The sequence below is a fragment of the Carassius auratus genome, unplaced genomic scaffold (genome assembly GCF_003368295.1).
Source record: "Carassius auratus strain Wakin unplaced genomic scaffold, ASM336829v1 scaf_tig00030642, whole genome shotgun sequence".
NCBI lineage: Eukaryota > Metazoa > Chordata > Actinopteri > Cypriniformes > Cyprinidae > Carassius > Carassius auratus.
The window spans coordinates 33,178-49,890 of NW_020525869.1; the positions used below are offsets into that span (position 1 = coordinate 33,178).

General features: G+C 34.7%; 1 protein-coding gene across 1 annotated transcript; it reads right to left on the reverse strand.

The window, feature by feature from the left end:
- Positions 1–2,578: 2,578 nt before the first annotated feature.
- LOC113080275 (multidrug and toxin extrusion protein 1-like) lies at positions 2,579–15,859 on the reverse strand. The gene is made up of 18 exons (XM_026252481.1): positions 15,825–15,859; positions 12,071–12,284; positions 11,745–11,846; positions 11,469–11,534; positions 11,086–11,234; positions 9,766–9,808; positions 9,593–9,637; positions 9,258–9,355; positions 6,658–6,755; positions 6,429–6,542; positions 6,049–6,116; positions 5,329–5,437; positions 5,155–5,230; positions 5,008–5,077; positions 4,282–4,414; positions 3,890–3,984; positions 3,516–3,590; positions 2,579–3,436 (listed from the first exon to the last, which is right to left on the reverse strand). Exons 1-18 carry the CDS (start codon positions 15,845–15,847, stop codon positions 3,164–3,166), a joined length of 1,851 nt encoding a protein of 616 aa, XP_026108266.1. The 5' UTR covers positions 15,848–15,859; the 3' UTR covers positions 2,579–3,163.
- Positions 15,860–16,713: the final 854 nt, after the last annotated feature.

The following is a 16,713-nucleotide window of genomic DNA, read 5'->3' on the forward strand; positions in this document are numbered from 1 at the left end:
GTCCCGTATACGGGACGCCTACGTTGACTATACTATATTACAATCAAATCTAATCTAATCTTGACAAACTATATATTGTTGGAAAGGTCTAAGACTCCCAAATATATATTTTACCAATATTTTTTGTTAAACATTATGTAGCAAAAGTAATAGATGAATTTATGGGACGTATACGGGACGGGGTGACATTTAACAGGTTAATAACTGACTTTTATTTTCTGTTTAGTTTTCATGTGTATTCCAGAGAACACTCCACTAGTTAAGATTCACCAAGCTGTGACACAATAAGTCATTAATTTAAGTAATAATAAGTAATATGTAAAGCTTTTTCAAAGTAACGTTGTTGTGGTGGAGCTAGAGGCAGCTGTAACTCAGGCATGGGTTACATAGTTTGAGGTAGAAGTCTGCTGTTAAATACGCTAAACTATAAATATTAAACTCAATACTGGCTATATTAAATATAATCATTATATTTATGGGTTGTAAATACAGTTGTTAAAGTATTACATTTTTTAATGAAAATACTATATAGCTCAAAAAATTGCTATTATAATTCTTACATATACAGTGGGGATCGAAAGTTTGGGCACCCCTTGCAGAATCTGTGAAAATATGAGTAATTTTCAAAAAATAAGAGAGATCATATTAAATGCATGTTATTTTTTATTTAGTACTGAAAACTTTTGGAATTTGAAGATCAAGGTAAATTGTACTTAATTTGTGTACCGGGAAACATACAAGTATCTTCTGTTGCTTACGAAGGGCAGAACTAAATGGAAAAAAATTATATTTCAACAAAATAAGACAAATTTGGCCATCTTCATCATGTTCAAAAGCTCTTAATGCATCTTGTTTCCTTCTGGAGCATCAGTGAATGTTTGAATATTTTTAAATAGTTGTGTTTGAGTCCCTCAAATGTCCTCAGTGTGATAAGATGCATCTCAAAATCATAAAGTCACTGCTGGAAAGGGTTCAAATATGCAAAGATGCTGGAAAACTGAAGAATCTGCAGGAGCTTAAAGATTTTTCTGAAGAACGCTGCTCAGTTTAACTGTTCAGAACAAACAAGGGACTCATGCACAAACATCACAAAACAGAAAGACAGTCAAGGATCATCAGGTAACAGCACACAGTACTAAGAACCAAGGGTTTCCAAACTTTTGAGTGGGGTTATTTTAATAATTTCAGCATTTCTTTTGTCTTGTAGACTAAATGTTAATATATTTTATGCACAATATCTTACTCAGGACAGTATTAAATAAAAAATAACATGCATTTAGTATGATCTCTCTTATTTTTTGAAAATTACTCATATTTTCACAGATTCTGCAAGGGGTGCCCAAACTTTCGATCCCCACTGTATATATATATATATATATGTGTGTGTATATGTGTGTGTGTGCGTGTGTGTGTATATATATATTAATACATAAAGCCATTTGTACTTTTATTCAGTATTGGATGCATTAAAATGGTTAAAAGTGACATTTTACATTGTTACAAAAACATATTTGAAATAAATGTTGATCTTATGAACTTCTTATTTCATCAAACAATCCTGAAATAAATGTATTATGGCTTATACAAAAATATTAAGCAGTGCACACTCAGTAAAATTAAGCATATTAAGCAATAATAAAGCTGCTTTCAAAATTGATGATAAGAAAAGTTTCTTGAGCAGAAAATCAGGATATTAGAATGATTTCTGAAGGATCATGTGACACTGAAGACTGGAGTAATCCTTCTGAATAAAGCATTTCCATCATAGGAATAAATTACATTTCAAAATATATTAAAAAAATAAAACATTTTAAACTAATCATTTTCGCAATATTGCCGTTTCTACTGTATTTTTGATTGCCTTGGTGAGCATAAGAGATGTCTTTCTTTAAAAACATTAAACAACAGTGTAAAAGCTCATTTAAACACTTTGCATAAAACTTACGCAACTAAATCATCTCTTTCTCAGTTTTTTTATACTCCACATGACCTTTGGCCTTTACACTTTCAATGACCTTCAGATTACAATGACCAATATTTTTACCTGCATGCCATTCACATGTTATCTTTCCTCTTTTCCACATCCCCCTCCATTAACCCAAATGAAATGATTCATCCAGCTGCTCTTTTAAGCTAGAGAAAATATGACTTTAACATTTAAAAGCTAAGGTTTGTTTATCATTACAACTGGCTTTCGATTGTAGTTTGCTGGTAATGTCACTGTAATTGTAGATTTGGTCTGTTTCTTCATATAGTACATCTCACATAAGAACATATAAAAACAAATATTTGAATCATCAATCGGGTTCCAGGAATCAATTACAGGAGTGACTAATACCTAAACTTATGTACATTAGACTCACAATGTGTTGGACCATCATATACAGTGGATGTGATTTCATAAAAAGGATTAGTTTTTTTAAGGAGAAAGGCAAACATTAACATGTTTTTCCCTTCCTCAGTGCCTCATACCAACCTTTGAACCAATGTGATGTTCACAAAGCTGAAAGATCTGGCAAGATTTGAATAAAGAAGAATAAGAAAAAAAGAGAAAATAGTTGCTCTGAGATCCTATAGCTGGACTCATGAATTTTAATATTGCAAATGTGTGATGAGTAACAAATTATACAAGTATGTTATTTTATACATGTAACTTTTCTACAATTTGTAAATAAATATTGTGCATACACAAATACGTCTCCTTTTATTCTTTTCTAATTATGTTTCAAATATTAAGGATGTGTGCCAAGGATGAATCAATATCAGACCATCTGTGTTAACATTTTAACCTTTAATCAGTTTTTTTTTTATCAAAACAAATCAAATTAGGAATGCCTGATTATATGAAATATGATTCAGAGACTGCTCATGATTGAAAACTATGCAGTTGTATTTGTTGCATATTATGCAAAGCTATGATGTTTAAAAATAGGTTTTCAAATAGAAGTTTTTAAAATATTACGTTCTTAATCAGTGTTTTGTCTTGTTTTCCAACAAAACAAAATATTCTTAAAATCAAATATAGTTGCATTTCTGTTTATATCTAATGCTTCAGAAATGATTAAACGTGTTTTGGAAACTATAACGTTCTAGAAAATGGCTAAACAGAAAATACCTGGGAAAAACTGCATGTTTGAACAGCTGCAGCTCTAGCCTCTGGTTTTCACATTGAGACTGTAGTTGAATGGATGAGAGATGAAGGCGTAGTAACATTTAAGTCCAAAGTAGTATTTGCTTTGACAGCGTAAGACACCTCAGGTAAAGGCACAGTGAGATGGACAGCTATCCCAGCAGCTAGGATGAGAAGAGCAGCGAGGGTGGTCAGACCCCTCCTGAGGATCAGCTGAGCAGTAGAGAGCAGAACTGGGGGCTTTTCCTCCATGTCTGTCTCCTCGTTCTGATCATTTGAGTTCATGCTCATGTACTCATCCCCATTCTGAGAGCAACAAAAGACATCAAGCTCAAGTTTCCAGAGATGTTTTGTGTTAAGATACAGTAAAGGTCATCAGACATACCTCTCTGTGCCTTGCTGTGAGACTATCCGGAGTGGACATTGCAGGGATTTTACGCTTTCCAGCTCTTTCCACAGCCTGAAATGTTATGGATGTACCATACATCATACCATATAATTGATGAGAACAGAAAAGAATTAAAAGCATAGAGATTTTAACAAAAACTACAGTTGCATTTCTGGAAGGAAAATGTTAACAAACAGCTTTAAAAAAATATATGTAGCCACTTTTCATAATCTGATCAAATCCTGTCATAATCTAGTCTCATCCTATATTTTTTCCCTCACTGAATATTTGTTTTCAACACATTATGATGTAAAATAGACTGTGAATTGTAATTCAAAAATACAAAGCACACCTGAAATACTGAAATATACCTCTTTAGTCACTTGCTCCCAGTTGAGTTTAAGAATGACTGCAATGAAAATACTGGACTGCACACAAACAGAAACGAGAAGTCCCAGCATAAAGCCTGTGAAAGCAAGAGAGGACATTGCTGTAGGACAGCTGTTATCTCAGTACAGAGATGTTTTAATGAATGCTGTTCTGAGTGCTCGAGATGCATTAATGCAATTCTGCAGGGACCTGTTCTGAGTCCACTGATGTTCTCTACGTGCTTCAACCCAATAAAATTATGATTTAGAAACCAGATGCTAACATGGTGACCACAGAAGATGACAAGGTCAAAGAATATCAACGAGTACAATGAGTGACAATTTATTTGAATTGTTAATAAGATCCTAGCATGAAAAAATGAAGGAAAACAAACCAATAAGGTCTAATTTCGCAGCAAACATGAGTGAAGCGCCAAGTGGAAGTCCAATGCAGTAATACCCAAGGAAATTTACTAAAGCTGCAATCTTCTGCTTCCCTGAACCCAACAGAATACCCATGCTGACACACTTGAGGACAGAACAAAAGAATACATTTAGACATTTGCATTTTTGCATTTACAGAACATTTATCTGACTGTGCATTCAAAAACTATTAGCTTAAATGATTACACTGCCAAAAGAAAAAATTTTTTTTTACTTAAGCAGCAAAATGTGCATATTATTTTTTTCCATTAAAATATTTTCTTACCTCATTGGCAACTATATTATATGTTTCAAAAACAAAAAAACAATTCACCAATGGGGTGAGAAATAAACTTCATTCAAGATACATTCTTCCTTACTCATTATATATGTTTTATTTAATGTATGTATTTATTGCAAAAAACAATACATTTCCTTTAAATAAATTTGAGCTATCAATTGTTACAAATGCATAAAAATGGCAAGTAAAACATTGAATTAAACATTATAAGCTTTAGGTAGAAAGACTGAAATAGTATTTTCTTTTAACACTTTTTTCAATGTAACAAAAAATTACAGATTTCTTTTTTTTCTTTCACTCTAAGGAAAAGACAGCAACCTAAAGCCATGCATAAAAATAAAACACTTATCATTTCATCTGAAAAAAAAAAAAAGTTCTAGCAATGTAAAGTACTTACAACAAGACCATCAAACAACTGGTGCACACAATAGACGTTTAAGAGTTTGGAGACGAGCGCCACAATATGCCTACAGAATAAGACACTATCACCAGTACAGTACTGTTTAAAGAACATCATTACTGCAAGACAAACACAGATAACTACCTGTCTGATGTAAATAAGAAACCAATCACAGTTTTTGTTGATGCAAGCACAAGACCTTGCAAAACAGCGAAGGCAGCTGCATCCAAAAGATAAAGGAAAAGAAAAAGGACGTGTCAGACATGAGCAGACAATGAAAGATGACTGTGTCTATACGGAATATGACTGTTTGTAAACCTGCGCAGGTGAGGGACACCTTGCTGGTGAGGATGGCTCCGGCCGTATCTCCTGCTCCAAGTGCATTACCCACACGTACACACGCCGCACCATTAAACCCTAAAGGAATCTGGCATCCCAGGAAAATACATTGGGGTCATTTAGAGACATCTCTTATGCTCACCAAGGACACCTTTTTTTCTTATCAGAAAAACATTAAAATATGATTATAATTTTAAATCGCTTTTCTATGTTAATATATTTTTACAAAATGTAATTTATTCCTGTGTTGACAATGCCGAATTTTCAGCAGCCATTACTCCATTCTTCAGTGTCACATGATCCTTCAGAAACCATTCTAATATGCTGACTGATTTGATTCTCAAGAGACATGTTATTATCAGTGGAAACAGTTATGTTTAGAACGTTCAAAAGAAAAGCATTTATTTAAACAGAAATATTTTGGAACTTTAAAAATGTCTTTTGATCCATTTACTGCATCCATATATGAATCAATTAATTAAAAACAAATCTTGTTGATCTCAAACCTTTGAATGGATATGTGTAAACCTAGTTATTCGTAATTTATGAGTTCTCTAATAAATTTCATATACTTTGTTTTTCTGATAATGTATCAAGTAAATCATTGTTTGACAAGGGACAAAGTAGAGAAAATGGAAGCATCTGTTCATTTTCCTTGGGGAAATTTATAATTGGGTAAATACTAAGACTAAAAATTACCACGTAGCTTGTAAGAGCCAGCATATTGACTGCATGTAGAGCTGCCAGATTCATCTCTCCTAACATGCCTGAAAGAGACAGACATAAGGGAATGCATTTGAAAGCATTATAATGTTACACTAAAGTGGTTTCTCTCTGTGCTTAAGCTTTTACACAAGCATTTTCTATTTTCCTAAAGCAATCATGCATGAAAAATCATTTGTGGCTGAAATTAATAACCTTAAACCACATTAAGCACTACATCCAAACAGACATTTTAATTGGAGGCCATTCCTCATGTCTAGGCCTAATAAAATGCATAATCCAATTTCATTTTACAGGCAGTGGTTTCTGTGTATTAACACAAAGGTTTGTTTTCGAGTTTAGTCTTTAGAAAGCACCTGCTAAGAATCCTCCAATCTCATAAATCCACCAGTCAAAGCAGAGCATCAAGGAACTGGGGATGGCCAGTTTCATATATCCATCCCACTCCTGCAGTGAGTCACATGACCAGCCTGTGGAGAGCAGAGAAAGACCTCACAAACATAGAGTGGTATTTTATGCATTTATTTAAACAATATAGTAAGGTTGACTGGTTTATCTCTAAGTTTAACTAGCTAGTTAGCTCACCTCCCCATGTTTCAACATGCAGTTTCTTCCAGCGAATATATAAATAGAGGAAAACACAAATATAGATCTGACATATGGTATTGGCAGCAGCAGATCCACTAAAATACAAAAGCCAGAAAAATACACGACTGTAAAAATGGTAGAGTAGTTGCATGTCCTTGTATGGATAACATGGGTGGAGCTTGTCCTAGTCCAGCTCCACCTCTACATATCTAAGTCCTTACCCTATCACTAAACCTAATTACTGTAGGAGAAAAGCTCCACATGAGTATTTTTATTCTACAAACAAAAATAGTTCCAAACAGAGCCATATCATATACAATGATATACCAGAATCATATGGAAGCCTCTTTCAGCCACATAAGAAAAAAATCATGCTGTGTTAAGTCATGAAAAGTCAAAATAATAACTTTAAATGCCTTAATTATGACACAATGTTGATTTTTTTTATTTGAATACATGATTAAATTCAGAATTTTGACCAAAAAAAAAAAAATCATAATTATGTTGGCACAGTGGATAAGTCACATGCCTTTGGTGTGAGAGACCCGGGTTCGAATCCACTGTGAGACACCAATGTGTCCCTGAACAAGAAACTTAACCCCTATTTGCTCCAGAGGAGTGTGACCTATGACATATATAGCAATTGTAAGTCGCTTTGGATAAAAGCTTCAGCTAAATGAATAAATGTAAAATGTATTAGAGCCTGTTTACTGAATCAGTGTATTGAATAAATCGGTTAAGTGATGATGCAATAGAAAGCTCAGAAAGACAGTGACTTGATTTACTCCTAAATGAACCAGAGTCTTTGAATAAATCGAGAAACAGTTTGACTGCTCAAGTAGTCACATTACTGCATGACTAAATACAGGTGCTAGGTATATAATTATATCATCAACAATATCATCAAAAAGTTGATTTATTGCACTAATTCCATTCAAAAAGTTAAACTTGTATATTATATTTATTCATTACACACAGATTGGGATATTTTACATGTTTATTCCTTTTAATTTTGATGATTATAACTGACAACTAAGGAAAATACCAAATTCAGTATCTCAAAAAATTTGAATATTGTGAAAAGGTTCAATATTGAAGACACCTGGTGCCACACTCTAATCAGTTTATTAACTCAAAACACCTGCAAAGGCTTTTAAATGGTCTCTCAGTATAGTTCTGTAGGCTACATAATCATGGGGATGACTGCTGACTTGACAGTTGTCCATAGGACGACCATTGACACATTGCACAAGGAGAGCAAGATACAAAAGGTCATTGCAAAAGAGGCTGTCTGTTCACAGAGCTCTGTGACCAAGCACATTAATAGAGAGGCGAAGGGAAGGAAAAGATACGGTAGAAAAAAAGTGTACAAACAATAGGGATAACCGCACCCTGGAGAGGATTGTGAAACAGAACCCATTCAAAAATGTGGGGGACATTCACAAAGAGTGGACTGCAGCTGGAGTCAGTGCTTCAAGAACCACAATGCACAGACGTATGCAAGACATGGGTTTCAGCCTTTTCTCTTTCCTTGTGTCAAGCCACTCTTTAACAACAGACAGCGTCAGAAGCGTCTCGCCTGGGCTAAAGACAAAAAAAGGACTGGACTGCTGCTGAGTGGTCCAAAGTTATGTTCTCTGATGAAAGTAAATTTAGCATTTCCTTTGGAAATCAGGGTCCCAGAGTCTGGAAGAAGAGAAAAGAGGCACACAATACACGTTGCTTGAGGTCCAGTGTAAAGTTTCCGCAGTCAGTGATTGTTAGTGGTGCCATGTCATCTGCTGGTGTTGGTCCCCACTGTGTTTTCTGAGGTCCAAGGTCAACACAGCCTTATACAAGGAAGTTTTAGAGCACTTCATGCTTCCTGCTGCTGACCAACTTTATGGAGATGCAGATTTCATTTTTCAACAGGACTTGGCACCTGCACACATTGCCAAAGCTACCAGTACCTGGTTTAAGGACCATGGTATCCCTGTTCTTAATTGGCCAGCAAACTCGCCTGACCTTAACCTCATAGAAAATCTATGGGGGATTGTGAAGAGGAAGATGCGATACGCCAGACCCAACAATGCAGAAGAGCTGAAGGCCACTATCAGAGCAACCTGGGCTCTCATAACACCTGAGCAGTGCCACAGACTGATCGACTCCATGCCACGCCGCATTGCTGCAGTAATTCAGGCAAAAGGAGCCCCAACTAAGTATTGAGTGTTGTACATGCTCATACTTTTCATGTTAGTTTCATGATTTCTAAAAATCCTTTCTTTGTATTGGTCTTAAGTAAAATTCTAATTTTCTGAGATACTAAATTTGGTATTTTCCTTAGTTGTCAGTTATAATCATCAAAATTAAAAGAAATAAACATTTGAGATATATCATTCTATGTATAATGAATGAATATAATATACAAGCTTAACTTTTTGAATGGAATTAGTGAAATAAATTTAATAAATTTAAATATACTTTTTGATGATATTCTAATGATATGACTAGCACCTGTATGTTCACTCTGTTTCGAGAACTGGAACTATTGTGTAAATAACCAATGCACCACAACTGTGTATAAATGATTGACAGAGATTACAACCCTTCAAACTTACTATAACCCAAGGTTCAACCAGTTCAGAAGGATGTAGTTTGTCACCACATTTGCAATGTTGGCTGCAATGGCTGCATACATCTGAGGCAGAATCACTCCCTTCAGAAACAAAACAACCACTGTTAAACCATTCTTTGGATCTATAGTCACTGCTGTGACATTACATTGAGTGACACATATGAAGTTACTAAAGATCATACCATAACAGTTGGAAGCTGACTGGGATAGTTACACAGCTCTGCAGGTTTTAAGATCTTGCATGCAACAATGCTTTTTGAAGAGCTCAGCTAAGGTGCTTATCTACACTTATCTGCCAAAAAAAAAAAGATTGCATACCTGGTTCTGGAGATAGGCTACTTGCAGCTGATGCAAAAACAAAGCCTGTTTGAAAAGAGAGAGAATGAGAAACTCTGCTGGTTGTGTATATATGTATCATATTTCAAGCTATGTCATGTAAATTATGTGACTGTGCTGGCAAGAGGAAAATTATGCTATTTTTTATGACTCACTGGAATTGCTGGCAGGTAACAAACCACGTAGAGTTGAGCTATCCTGAAAAGAAGCACATTTGTAACTGTGATATAGAGGACAAGGCAACATGAATGATTTTAAAAAGAGAGCTGTGAGTTTTCATACAGCAGAATAAATCTGCTGCGCAGTGTCATTTTCATCTTGGCCTGCATCTAAATGAAGTATTAGAGCGTGTGCCTGAGCACATTAAAATGCCTCATTTAACAACATCGTCAATATTTATTTAGAAATGTTTTTTATTGCCAAATATATTTGCTAGAAAAGAGATAAGGAGGACTGTCATTCTCAGACACGATCTTTATTTGTACAAAACTTTGGGGATCTATAACTTTACACTGACATGAATAAATATACCTTTTTTGATTCTTGTCAAAATCATTTATTCATTCTTAACAGTAAACAATGAGTCATTCACCACCTACTGTTGGCAGATAAATCAATATTAAAACATAAATGTCTTTGAAACAATATACATTTTCTTGAAGCAAAATGTTTTAGAGAATATATCTTGAAACTTTTTCCCACTGAAAAATATCTGTTTTTCTTGTTTTTAGCATAAACCTCAGTATATTTTGTTAGACGTTAATGCCCCCAAAATGAAAATTTGCTGGAATTTGTAGTTCAAACATCTGATTAAAAACTTCTCAATAATCCAGAAGTAATCCACATGACTACAGTCCCACCAATTAATACCTTGTTAAGTGAAAGCTGCATGTTTGTAATCCAGCATTATTATGAATTATGGATTGGTATTTTGGCCAGAAGTGAAAGTTTACAGCACAACACCTTAATTATAATTTTTTTTTTTTATTATTCAAATACACAGCTTTTCACTTCACAAGACATTCATTTATTGATTTGATTTGATATTCATTTATTGAGTCATGTGGATTACTTGTGGACTATTGTGATGTTTTTGTCAACAGTTTGGCTCTCATCATGACGGCACCCATTCACTGCAGAGGATCCATTGGGGAATAATGCAATGCTAAATTTCTCCAAATCTGTTCAGATGAAGTAAGAAACTCATCTACATCTTGGATGGCCTGAGAGGAAATACTCAGAGAATGTTCATTAAAAGTTTCCTTTAAAAAACAAAAAACAAAAAAACAATTCTTATTGGGTAAGACAAATAAAATGAAATATATTTAATATATTTTTAATATGAACAAAAAATGTATAAATGTAAAATATTATATATAATAAGATAGTCTAATGAACAAGAAGACAAAAATATTTTATTTAATTCAATCATTTAATTTATTTTAATAATATCACTTATTTTTGCAGTGAATCACCTGGCCACCTCTGGATCTTGACCCAGCAGCAGGAGAAGGGGCTGGGTGTTGATGAGTACACCCCAACAGGGCAAACAGAAGATTAGGAGGATCAGGACACTCCTCTGCAAGATGATGCCAACCCGGCGCAGATTCTTCCCACCGAAGGTCTGACAAGAACATTAGATCAGAATTCAAATATTTCTTCTGTATTCCTGAATGTATCATATGGTACCAAATTTAGAATTTTAGCAGAATGTTATGTATTTCATGTTTCATTGCAGAAGATCCAGGAGGTCCAATTTTGCTTTTTTCCGCCTAATTCAATATAGGTTTACATCCCAGCTCTCTGGTCTGGTCTCATCCTGTTGGACACCACTGCATATCCATACATATTTTCGTACCTGAGAGATAAGGGTGTCAGCCGCCAGTGCAAGACCTCCACCTGTAGCTGCAGTTATGTTAATCGTCTGATGAATCAGAATAACAAGCATCAGCTTCCTCTCAGCCATGCTCCGAACTACTTCAATACACAAGCTTTAAAACCAAAAGCGTGTGACACGGCTGAACTTTTACAGTGCTGTGCCAACGTTTGCACTTCATATACATTTTTCTGTTTTACCACAGACAAGTACGTAACATTCCAGAGAAACAATAAGCAGAGCAAAACATAAACTCACAGCTGAGGCCATTCCATAACCAGCCAGCACACTGTTTCCCAGGCGACCGCAAAATATTGTTATGACAAATGGCAGAAGATGATTCAGAATGTGCGATGCAACCTGGAATGACAACCTGAGAATTCTCAGTGGATGACAAGTATATGAGAGCACTGGGTTACAGTATGTGGAGGAAATAATGACATTTCTTTGCTTTTCTGTCTTGCAGATTCATTCTTTGCCACATGAGGTGAAACTGATTTAAAACTTCCAAGGTTTCCTTTATGTTAATATGAATAGATGAATATTTTACATTCATACATGAGTGTAAGTGAGAGAAAAATTACCATGGGTCCAGTCAGGCACAGGATGTGGTAGAGCTCCTGTCTATATACCAGAGGGATGCAACGCCTCACAGATCTGCAGCAGAAAAGCTTGGAACTAGGGTCAATTGCTGAAGCTTCAGTCCTGGGACTTGAAACCTCCATGATCTCCTTAAACCTGATCTGCAGTGAGGCCAGAGAAGGGGCAGGGACGGTCCCGCTGCTGCAGCTGTGTACACTAACAGGGCAATGTGGCAAAGTTTCACTATCTTAAAAGCTGACTGATTAGATAAAGCACATGAGTGCAAGGGTTGAAATCTGCATCTAGATGAGATAAATACAACAGACATTGTATGTGTATATGTGTTATATATTGTATATATTTAATTTTAGAGAATGGTTACAAGATGGGAATTTGAGAAATATGTTCAGCATGTGCCAGAACAGTCAGGATTTTCATTAAATGAAATTGACTGACACAATATATATAAATTGGAAAAAATAAATTTTTGAAACAATTTTAGAACACACTCAGAAATTCCTAGTAAATTTCACAAATAATTGCAAGGAAATGTCAAGTAACAATAAATAAAAAAACTGTTTTCTTGTAAAACATACTCCAAAAATATTAATATTTTTTTTTTTAATGTGCCATTTTAAAGAACAGCTCACATTTGATCAAATACTAACAAAGCCAACTTGGGGTAGTCTACTAGGCCTTAATTTCCATGTCAAATCTCGAATATATTTAATTTTTCTTGAATGTCCATCTATCTAATGATTCTGAATTCTTATTTACGGAATTAGGACATACGGCATTGTTGTGAGATTGGCGCCACAATATTACCACTGAATCAACAGTGAACGAACGACTCTAATGAGTCTGGTCTTTTTAATGAATCAAACATACAGATTATAACTCACTAATGATAATAATTTTAGCGTTGTTACTGACTAGTTGTTCACACAACAACTTTTATCTTTAGACACACATTATGAGGTCTGTCAGTCAAATTTTATAATGACATACATTTAGGTTACCTCGTCGTTTGTTGTGTTTTGACAGATTTAAAATGCTGCAAAAAGACAAACGACATGAAAAAATACAATAGTAATTCATAGTTAATACTATAGTGTTTCTGAACAATTCTATAGTAAAGTACATAAATTAATTTGTTGTAATATAACAACTATAGTTATTTAAACAAATTACTTTACCTAATAATGTACTAAGTTTATATTTTATAGTATTCTACAATACACTTCAGTTTACTGTAGTAAAAACTAAAGTATACTACAGTATTTATTACAGTTTATCAGTTGTAAATAGTACAGTATGCTGTAGCATTCATTAAAAAGTGTTGTAAATACTATAATATATACAGTATAATACACTTTAGTATGGTAAAGTAGTATGCTACAGTATTTACTTTAAGTTACTAGTGGGAGTAAAAGTTCTATAATTAAAATTCTCTCATCATCTAACAAAGGAACACTTCTTTTTCCTTTATATTATTTAAAAGTGCTAAACAATTCATTAATAGAATCTTAAGGAACTGGAATTGTTCCAGATTCTCATCCCTGTTATTCTTCCACATGAACTAGAACTTGGACAATGGTTCGAATACACACCATGAACTGGACACAAGAGGGGGCAACAGAGCTTTAATAATTGGCCTACTGGAAAACTTCCCACGTTGTTCATAACTTCATAATATATATAAAGGCTAACTATACGGTTGCCTTGTTCTTCTAGAAATGTACTGCATCCTTTTATAAATTGCATGCTTTAAACAAAGGCCAACCGTGACAGAATGATTCCTGACAAAGAAATCTAGTGATATTAAATGACAGATAGGTCTACAATATCTAGCACGACATAACTCAGGGGAATGTTTGATATTGATTTGCTTGTAGACTTGTGCCGGAATTCGGTAATGCGATATATCACGGTAATGAATATGCACGATATTGTTGTTGTGGGCACTTCTAAATATTGTGAACAATTATAAATTAAAAAATTTTCAGAATATGGGATATATTTTAAATATACTTTTCCCATCAAATGGTCAAACTGCACAACACCACTATATGCTTCTTGAAAAACCGTTGTGCGCTCTAATATAAACAAGTATGCATGAGAAGCACATGGGGGAGCACTGAGAGACGTGCTGAATGAAAGCACATTCACTCTTTGACAGCAGATGGCGCTAAACTACAGAAAATGCAGCCCTTACCTTGGAAACCCCATAAATAAAGCAGCTGCGCTACTATCTAAAACAATAGATTTAAATAGCCATTAAGATTTGTGGATTGGCTATGGTGTTCATCACTGTGCCAAATAATTAAATATTTAGACTTAATAGGCTATTCATTTTCAAACTTGTTTTACATTTTAATCTGCACTACATGCCATAGATATTGTCTGAAAGTGTTTTGATTCTTTATTGCTCGTTCACACTTTAAGGTATTCCAATATTTAATAACACAGTGTTATTTAATGAGCTAACATGAACTAAGACTTGTATTTTTTTAACAAAGATTAATTAATATATTTTTTTCTATATTGCTTTATTGTATTTAAATATTCAGTTATATTTGTTATAAGAAAAAAGTTATTAAACCTGTTATAGCTACTGTATTATGACCGAAATGTCAATACCATGATAATACCATATATCATGATAAAAGCATAAGCAATTAATCACAACATGAAAATTTTATTCCGGCATATCCCTATTTGCTTGTATTCACGCCTGAAACCCTGTACTGATGATTTACTTCAACCCCACTCTGCAGTACACGTGACTGAATTGAATGAAACGCATTGTGTGTCTGTAAAAACATCACTTAGAATCTGTACATTCGTAGAATGACTCCAAAGTTAAAGCAGCAGGCTAAATCGGGCTCGTTCTTTTGTAACTTCTCTAATTGTTTGGAATACGACATTTACATACGCTTAATTCTGTAGATTTAATTTTCCGCACCGAGATTTAGTGTATCGAGGTGTCATCATACACTAATTACCCAGGATGAGGCGCAGAGGACCAGGGGTCTCCATGGCAACCGTATGATTACTATGCAACACGTCTTGATCTATAAGCAAACTGAAACGCATGATTTGGCTGACACGATGGAAATTGTGTCGTCTTGTTTTGTCAAAAACAATAAGTTCGAAGACGGCTAACAAGACGATTCCGTGTAGATATAGTAGCGCGCTGTTCTTAAATAGCGTTCCAATGACAGTCTCTCTCTCAGTATTCCCTCCACATACATAGACATCCCGATATCACCAATCAGCTCAAAGAAATTGCTTTAGAGAACAGGGAGGGTGACAGCAAATGATACAGCTAATGAAATTCTGCCTATTATGTTGACTCTTTGGCACTGTTATTTAGTTTGCTGGTACAGTCCAAATCAATACGGCTTGTTGTCCGCCTACAGATGCGTCAAATCCCGCTGTCGTGTGTGATTTATGGGTCTGCTGTTTGTTTATTCCCGCTCCGGTTTTCGTGCTATAAACAGAAGTGGGGTCTCCAAACACTCTCAGCCCACTGTTGGCTATTTCTGTCAGGTATAATATATTGTCCTCTTCGTTTAGCTTTGGCAGTCTGGAAAGAAAATCACCCAAATCTGAAGGGCCTTTCACCCTCTCCTGTGCTTTCTATATCCTATATCCTTTCTATAGCCTAACAGGTAGCAAAATAAAAGCATTATTTATCCTGCACAAACTCTTTGGCACTAGTTTTCTAAACTACGTTTGAGTTTCGATTCTTACCACCTGACGTCTCCGATTTTCATGTACCAATTCTGAGGGGATTAACATCTCTGTGTTTATTACAGAGGTGGGAGGCTCAGTTTTGTGGATCTGGGCGTCACTGTGATCACGCGCTCTGAATGCGTGCATTGCGTTTAGCCAGTCGGATTGATTACAGTTGAGTTAACGTTAGTATTATCACACAATTGTGATTTGTCTCTTATATTTTGGTCTGATGTTAGTGCCTTTCTATTTTTGCAAAGAAATTGTTAACGTTGACATCTTGCAAGGTAAATATTGCTAAATGCATACCAAAGTGTAATCTATTTTTAGATTATAGAATTACATATTGTTACACATTGTCTTAATGAATTTTTAATGGGTAACGTTAACTTTTATGAATGTTAGCACTTAGCTTTTCGGAGCTTGACACTTTCTGTTTTGAAATTGATGTGTGGAAGAACCTGAATGGAAGTAAAATAAGGACATAAAAAAAAAAAAAAAAAAAACATCACACTTCAAATTAAGCTTACTTTAATGACTCTATTTATTCATAGTGAAATTTAACATATTCATGAAAAAATATTTTTAGAATTTTAATAGGATGACCACACGTCATGTCCTTGCTGGGATTTTTAAATTAGGCCTAACATTAAATAACCATGTTTTGGCTTTATTGCTGTGCTCTCTACTAATCAATGAAAGCCAGTTTCTGCCACGGATTGAAAAACGAAAAGAAAGAAACAAAAACAGTAAAAGGTAGCTGTAACTTTTTGTCTCTCGTTTCCTTCTCCGCAATTTTGATTTTATATCTCACAGTTTACGACCATTCACTGAAGAACCCATCCCACATCACCTTACACGTGACGACTGGTTATGAACAATGCCACTGGCTGAACAGTCATTATCT

Excerpts from the sequence above, each read along its gene's own strand:
- LOC113080275 (XM_026252481.1), bottom strand. The coding sequence starts at position 15,847 with ATGAAAATCGGAGACGTCAGGTG. Across the intron at positions 11,847-12,070 it reads TGTGCCTGACTGGACCCATG|GTTGCATCGCACATTCTGAA; the intron begins GTAATTTTTCTC and ends TTGTCATTCCAG. Across the intron at positions 11,235-11,468 it reads CTGACACCCTTATCTCTCAG|ACCTTCGGTGGGAAGAATCT; the intron begins GTACGAAAATAT and ends TGTTCTTGTCAG.